This window comes from Macrotis lagotis, chromosome 1, assembly GCF_037893015.1.
Source record: "Macrotis lagotis isolate mMagLag1 chromosome 1, bilby.v1.9.chrom.fasta, whole genome shotgun sequence".
Taxonomy (NCBI): Eukaryota; Metazoa; Chordata; class Mammalia; order Peramelemorphia; family Peramelidae; genus Macrotis; species Macrotis lagotis.
Genome location: NC_133658.1, coordinates 726,333,131 through 726,341,040, shown reverse-complemented (window position 1 = coordinate 726,341,040; position 7,910 = coordinate 726,333,131). Strand labels below are relative to the sequence as shown.

General features: G+C 39.6%; 1 protein-coding gene across 1 annotated transcript; it reads right to left on the bottom strand.

Moving 5' to 3' along the window:
• Positions 1–246: 246 nt before the first annotated feature.
• ZAR1L (zygote arrest 1 like) lies at positions 247–7,514 on the bottom strand. Its single transcript, XM_074216095.1, has 4 exons — positions 6,828–7,514; positions 4,055–4,147; positions 1,926–2,000; positions 247–390 (listed from the first exon to the last, which is right to left on the bottom strand). The coding sequence occupies exons 1-4, from the start codon at positions 7,512–7,514 to the stop codon at positions 247–249; spliced, it is 999 nt and encodes a 332-aa protein (XP_074072196.1).
• Between the last annotated feature and the right edge of the window lie 396 nt (positions 7,515–7,910).

The following is a 7,910-nucleotide window of genomic DNA, read 5'->3' as shown; positions in this document are numbered from 1 at the left end:
ATTGTCCATAACCCTCTACTTTGTGTTGACAGTGCCCCATCATCACCACACTAAACATGCCTTTGCCATGAATTTTACAAGTCAGTTTTATTCTATCTATACTATTCAATTTTCATGCTACAAATTTTACAAAAAAATACAAAAGCCTAATCCATTTTCCAATTCCAGGTCAAAGCCAAGTGACTAAAGAATAGACAAAAATACAACAAAAGGAGCCTCGGGACCAAACAGCAGCCCCTCTGCTCTTCAAACAATGTACTTAAAGCTATAAATATTATCACAGGAGAGTCTCTTGTCTTTGCAGCGGCCACAGAGTTCCTGTCGATGAGGCCTCTTTATGTCAATGTGTCTTTTCTTCTGAAGACAGGAGCAGCGAGACTTTGAGCAAGTCTTTAATGAAAAAGAACATTTCCTTCAGTTTAGGGGGAAAAAAACAACTAAAATAATTCCAAAGCACCATCAGTGGATATCTCCCATTTCTAATTATCATTCTACTTTTATTTCCATAAGGAGTTGCAGGTCAAATTGGGCAAAAATTTGTGTTTATTCAAATCTCATTCTTTTATGTGGGAAGATATTCTGTGGAAAATAGTTGCAAGAGGAAATATACTTTGATGAGGAAGAAATTTGACTTTAAATTTTCTAGAAATCCATAATTACCTATTTATCTTTTTAAAAAATATAGTAATGATAATAATAGCTAGCATTTACAAGGTTTGTAAAGTGCTTTACAAGTACTATTCTATTTAATCCTCTCAACAGCCCTTGTTTGTAGGTGCTATTATCTCCATTTTACAGGTGAGGAAATTGAAGCAGACAGAGATCAAGTGACTTGCCAATGGCCACCCAGCTGGTAAGTGCCTGATGCTGAATTTGAACTCAGGTCCTCCTGACCCCAGATCCAGTATCCCCATCCACCCCATCCACCACCCCTAAATGCCATGATATTATAATTATACAAATAGGCATACAACGCAAGAAAGAACAAGCTATCAAGATTCCTATTTCACTTAACACCAATCAGAACCATAAGAAGTTTTGGGGCTATAAGTAATTCTGGGCTTCAGATGTTAAAAAAGAAATAGACATATGTATAAAAATACTCAAAGCAGCTCTTTCTGTAGTGGCAAAGAATTGGAAATTGAGGGGATGCCCATTAATTGGGGAGTGTCTGAATCAATTATGGTATATACGTATGTGATGGAACACCATTGTTCAATAAGAAATCATGAAGAATGGGATTTCAGAAAAGCCTTGCATGAATTGAAGCTGAGTGAGACGAGCAGAACCAGAAGAACATAATGCACACTAACAACAACTTTGATGGACTTCTTCATTTCAGCTGTACAATAGTCAGAGCATTTAAAAAAAAACTTGTCCAGAGAAGAACTGTGGAGTTTAAATGAGGACCAAAGCTTCTTATCCTCAGTGTTTAAAAGTTGTCTTATTATATATTTTTTCCTTTCTAATGAAAAAAAAGAAATGGGTAACTTGAAACAGGGTTTAGAAGCAAGTCTCAGAAAAGGTGAGAAAAACCTGTGCATCACAAGATTTAGTGAAATTGGGATGCTATCTAAAAATACTAAGATAGCACATAGCAGGAACCTGATAAATGTTTTTTGGTTCATTTCAATGGTTTACCAACAACTCTATGCTAGATCAACGTTGTACAGAAAAGAAATGGAGGCACTGAAGAATGAGAGACTTAATTGACTGAGAAGTGTTCAAATATGAGAATGAGTCACAAAAAAGTGTACAATCATTTTCTCTAATAAAAATTGTTTTTTCTTTTATTTTAAACACCTTTTAGAACAGTTTGGACAGATTATTTTGCACATCTGAGGGGTCCAATTTAATTCTAGTCCTATGAATTTATGATTATATCTTAGCTTCTCCTGATCATTGTAAACAAAATTTTAGCTTACCTGGCACTGGATCCCCTCCACTCGATAAGGGTTAAAGCTCTTTTGGCACTTGCGACAGAGTTGTTTGAAATAAACCTGAAGAGAGATTTACACAAGTTTACATGACTTAGTTCCCTCATTCTTAATCCCAGTAAAATTGATCCAATTCTTATTGACAGGGAAAAAAATGAAGACAAACTACTTCAGTACACTGATGTACACCTAGATCTCAAGATCAGATTTAGACCCTTATCTCTGCCTCTTAGATCAATCATTTTGCCTTCTTCCCTTTTTCTTCAGGAAAGCTAGCTTTGGACAATATCATTACAATGGGGCACCTCATTCTCATTGCCCCATCTGGTGGCCTAACAGTGAAAATTTTTTGATTCCCTAAGAAAATAGTTCAAGTCATCAGGAAAAAAAAAAAAGTCTATCTGGCCTAAGAGAGGATCATGGATGTAGAGATGGAAGAGACCACAGAGGACATCCAACTCACCTCCTTCATTTTATAGAAGAGGAAACTCAGCCTCAATGAGATTTAGTAATTTACCCAAGTCACCAGGAATAATTTTCAGAGGGAGGATTTAAATCCAGATCCTTACTCTAGAGACCAGGCTCTTTCTACTGTACCAGAGGCAGAAAAGGCAAAATATCATTAGGCTAATGAAATTCAGTGTGAGACTTTCCAAATGCTGTGTGTGTGTGTGTGTGTGTGCGCGCACAACGCGCGCATGTAGAAACTTATCTTCACATATATTTACATAAATGTGTATCTAAATATATAGTTATTAATATATAAATATGTGCTTGTACATACATTTATGACTAATAATCAACACTATATAAGGGAAAAAACAAGTAGCAAATTTATAAACTGTGGTCTTATTTGCATTTTGTGTTAAAAACTTTAAAGTTGAGTTTTTATGTTGATGATGAGTCATTGTAATTAGCTTTCATATGATAAAGGATAGATGACTATCTGTTGAGTACCTCCAGTGAGAGGGAAAACTATCAGATTTGAAACCAATTATTCTATTTTTGGACAGTTCTAATTGTTAAAAGTCTTTTCCTGACATCCTGCCTCATTTTACCTCTTTATAACTTACACTTACTGCTCCCTAGAGACAAACTGAACAAGTCTAATAATCTCTCTTCCACATGAGAAGTCTGAGAGAGTCTATCTCCCTCACCACCACCACCACCACCACCACCACCACCACCACCACCATCACCATCACCATCACCATCACCCCCAGTCATTTCTAGGCTAAGGTTTTTCATTCCTTCTATAGCTCATACAGAACAGATTTAAGGCTCTGGTTGTACACCACCATGCTCTCCAGTTTATCAAATTCCTGCCTAAACTGTGGTATTCAAAAACTGAACACAGTATTCCAGATGCAATTTGACTATGGTAGAGTACAAATGGATGGTTTTTGTCATCTAATCCAGTGGTTTCATTCATGAAGGGAATTCCTCTAGAAAAATTTCCTCAAGATAATTCTCTTCAACAATGTTGGTCAGCAGCTCTTCTGATGACAGAATGCTGCCTGAGGCACCACCCATGGTCATACAGTCGGGGATGGGACTTGGAATCCTTCCACCTGATTTGAAGCAGATTCTTTATCCTCTAGTATACCTTTGCCAAAGGAATCACCTCACTTCCTTATTCCTGGACAATGTGCCTCTGCATGCCACTTTTTTTCTTTTGACTGCTACATCACACTGCTGACCAATGTTGAGTTTACAATCCTTTCAAAAACACAAGATCGTTTTTTGGACAACGTACAGTCTAATCATTCCTCCCTTATCCTGTACTTGTGAAGCTGATTTTTTTTAATCTAATTGTAAGACTCTAAGACTTATTCCTGTTGAATTAAAATTCTCAATAGTTCAGCCCAACTTTCTATCATCTCTCTGGACTGAACATAATTTAATTTTTGCTTAGCATGCCAAGTAACATCAAAATAGCAACACAAGAAAATACCTAATTCCTTGCTCTTAGTACTTCTATGTGGATGGAGAATCAAGAAGATATCAGTCTTGTGTGCATTTCTCCCTCCTAGCCCTTGAGGCCAATAAGCCAAGAAATATTTTCCCCTTAAGAGCTAGAAGGAAAATTAATTCTTTTAGTTAATTTTGTCACTTACCTTATTACTCCCAGAAATACACCAGACATAAGCACTCTCCCACCTGGTTTTGCAGTCTTTACAGTGAAAGTAGCCATATTTCTGTTCTAAAAACTGCAAAGAGGAAAGAAAAAAAGGCTTATGACAAACCTCTATTGTCTTTATTATCTTGTAAAATGTATCAGATAAGCCAAAAGTAAAAAAATTCCCCTGACTTTTTTTGTCATTAGGCTTTATTATTCTTAAACAGTAGAATATTGGGGGGAGTTGGAAATATTCCCGGGATTCTTAAGAACATCAACAGCAAGTCATTTTAACCCTGGGCCTCAATTCTCTTATCTGTAATTGAGTGAGACTGAGCTAAATAATCTCTAGAGGTAATCTGTTTAGCTCTGGCATTCCACACTTCTGTAAGCATTATAAACTATCTTTGAATATCAAAATTTTTCACATCCAGAAGGGACTTTAGAGATCATTTGATATAACCCAGAACAGAAAATTCATCCTTTGTTACAAAATCAATCCCTTCTACAGTCAGCCTCTTTTTTATTTTTTTTGCAAGGCAAATAGAGTTAAGTGGCTTGCCCGAGGCCACACAGCTAGGTAATTATTAAGTGTCTGAGACAGACTGGATTTGAACCCAGGTACTCCTGACTCCAAGGTGGGTGCTTTATCCACTGCTCTGGTCAGCCTCTTTTTGAGGAACTCCAGTGACCAAGGAACTCAGTAGTTTACCAAGGCAGCCCACCTTTTCAGTATGGGACACCTGCAATTGTTAGAAATCTGATTTCAGGGGCGGCTAGGTGGCTCAGTGGATAAAGCACCAGGCCCTGGAGTCAGGAGTACCTGGGCTCAAAAATCCAGTCTGTGTGGCCTCAGGCAAGCCACTTAACCCCATTTGCCTTGCAAAAATCTAAAAAAAAAATTAATCTGATTTTATAGAGAGAACAAAAATCTGCCTCTCTTTGGTTTCCACCCATTGGACCTGAATTTCTCCATTTTGAGCAAGAGAGAAAGTCTCATACCTCTGTCACATCACAATCCCTTATTCTCTGTCTGCTCCAGGCTAAATGAGTATTCATTTCCTTTAGCCATTCTAAATTCCTCATAATTTTTATTCTAGTGGTCTTTCTTTGGACAGACATCCTTGTCAGTATCTCTCCTAAAATGAACCAGCCATAGGTCACTGATATAATCCATTGTATGCTAGAATAGCAATGAGGCTATCACTTCTATTTGTTCTGGACAGGCATTTCTCTTTTTAAGCCCTAATCCAGTGCCTTATCAGGTTTGCACTGCTTGTTAAATTTTCTTTTTAAAATATATTTTATTTCATTAACTATTTTACAATTATATTTTTAATTTTTAACATTCATTTTTTAAAATTTTGAATTCCAAATTGTCTCCCTCTCTATATACCTCCCCCACCCCTTGAGAAAGCAAGGTATTATACATGTGAAGTCATTCAAAATATAATTCCATGTTAGCCATATTGCAAAAGAAAACACAAAAATAAGAAAAACAAAGTGTTTTAAAATATGCTTTAGTCTGCACTCAAGAGTTCAACCATTTTCTCTAGAGATGGATAGCATTTTTCATGATGGAATTGTCTTGGATCACTGAAGGACAATAATCAACCATGATCACTATCACCCAGTCTTTCACAGTTGATCATCTTCACATTGCTGTTCCAGTATACCATGTTCTTGGTTCTGCTCACTACACTTTGTCTGAGTTCATATAAGACTACCCAGGTGTTTTTTGAAGTGCTCCTGCTCATCATTTCTTATATCCCAACAGTATTCCCTCACTGATTGTGAAATTTTCAATTGTAGGCTTTATATCTCAAAAATTGACAATTGCAAGTTATTTGCAAAATTGGTAATATTACTAGGCTAGAAGGGGTCCTTCTGAACCATATAACTGTCCATTGTAAAGAAATTTGAGTTCCAGATATTCAAACTGTGGATCCTTAGCTGAACTAGTTGTCCCTAGTGCTAGAGTTTAAAATTTAAAAGCCAAGGATGTGGACTCCAGACTCAAGATGCATGGCAAAAAGATTGCCTAAAAGATACCCTAATTTAATATCTTATCTAGCACAAGCAAACATTTCTCACACAACTGCCAAGGGCTTTTCCAGAGGCAAGATGCAAACTTAAGTTTTATTTGTGGGTTCCAAACTACAGCTTTCCTCACTATGTCAAAGGCCTCTCCATATAAGCATGTAAAGCCAGAGATTAACCTGAACTTGAAACTAGTCTTATAGAAATTAAAGGAAAAAGTGATATCTTATTGTCTGATCTTGTTATCTGTTATACTTTATGTTTCTTCCTTAAGGATATGATTTCTCTCTCATCGCATTCAATTTGGATCAATGTACACCATGGAAACAAAGTAAAGACTGGCAAATTGCCTTCTGTAGGGGTGGGGGAGGGAAGTAAGATGGGGGATTGTAAAACTCAAAATAAATAAAATCTTTAAAAAAAAAGAAATTAAAGGAACCTTAGAAATCCTACAATGTGTGTACACACATACACACATTTTACAGGTGAGGAAACTGAGGCCCAGGGAGATGAAATGATTTGCTGTCACCCTCCTGGAAGAAGAGTTGATTTCTATTACTAAATGCACTAAATCATGTGAAAATGAATTTACTCTCTCTTCCCTCAAAGGAAAGATAAATTTACTCAGTTTTCACAGACCATTGGAAACTGTGCTGGGTGGGATGAGGCTGATGGAATCAGTGGCAAAGAATACTAGTGTATGGGGGGGGGGTCGTAAAGGTGGAGCTCACCTGGAAACTGGGCTTCTTGGGAAAAGTGGTTTCCTGCTTCTGATGCTCTGCCTCCCCATCTTGGGGCGCCTGCTGTGGGGCAGCAGACAATCCCTCCCCCTCTTCCTGGGGCGGCTTGTCCGGCTGTGCTGGCTGTTCCTCGGCCACCCTGGTCCCCTCGGACTCCCTGGTCCCTTCGGACTCCCTGGTCCCCTCAGACTCCGGCGGGAAGGGCTGCTCAATTCTGGCCTCCACCACTGAGGACAGCTCCCCTTCGCCCTGGTCTTCTGGTCTGCTGAGGTGGATCAGAAGCCCCCTGCAGAGCACTGGGGAATAGAAGCCTCGGCCGGAGAGGCCAGGGGGACTGCTGCTGCCTTCCCCTGGGGAGCGGCTGTACAGGGTCCGCGGCCCGAGTGAGCACTGGATGAACTTGTCCACCCGCGGGCTCACCTGCACCCCTACGTCTTTGGTGTTTGCTTTGCACAGCCGCAGGCTCATGTTGGGGTTCACCTGGGACAGGATGGCCTTAAGCTGTGCCCTCTTGTAACTGTCCAAGTGGTCTCCAGAGCTGGCCGGCACCTGCCTGGGGCCCACTAAGAAAGCTGGGGGCCCTGGATGCTTCTGCTTGGGGAGTCCAGGCCTGCCCATGGCCAGTGGGTTTCCATAGCCCTGATACAAACTATAGGGGAAGCAAAGGAATCTCTCCATGACCCCACTCCCACCCTGGGCACCTCATCCAAAGCCTAGGGCTAGCTTCTTTCTTTGTCTTCAGTGCTTCCACACCTCCTAAATCCTCAGAACCTTCCTTCTCCTAATCCCGCTTCCTCAATCGACCACCAGCATCTCCATTTATCTCAAGATTGTGGCAGGAGCTGCTGCCTATTACCCCTGATTGAAGTAGGAAGCTAGGAAATGCCCACTGTACTAATTGCCACCTGGTTCTCTACCATTCCACCACCCAGTGTTCATCTTGTCCCCTTCCAGACTAGCCTGGATTTTATTTCCATCATCATTTTGCCCCACCCCATTCTCTCAAATTCTCCATTTCAATGACTTCTTCCAGACCCACCATTACTGGCTCTCTTGTTTACAGCCTTAGATCTA

Bases quoted from the DNA above. Each gene is read 5' to 3' on its own strand.
- ZAR1L (XM_074216095.1), bottom strand. From the start codon at position 7,514: ATGGAGAGATTCCTTTGCTTCCCCTATAGTTTGTATCAGGGCTATGGA. The intron at 4,148-6,827 runs GTGAGCTCCACC...TCCTCTTTGCAG, and splicing joins CCAAGAAGCCCAGTTTCCAG to TTTTTAGAACAGAAATATGG. The intron at 2,001-4,054 runs GTAAGTGACAAA...ATCTCTCTTCAG, and splicing joins GTATTTCTGGGAGTAATAAG to GTTTATTTCAAACAACTCTG.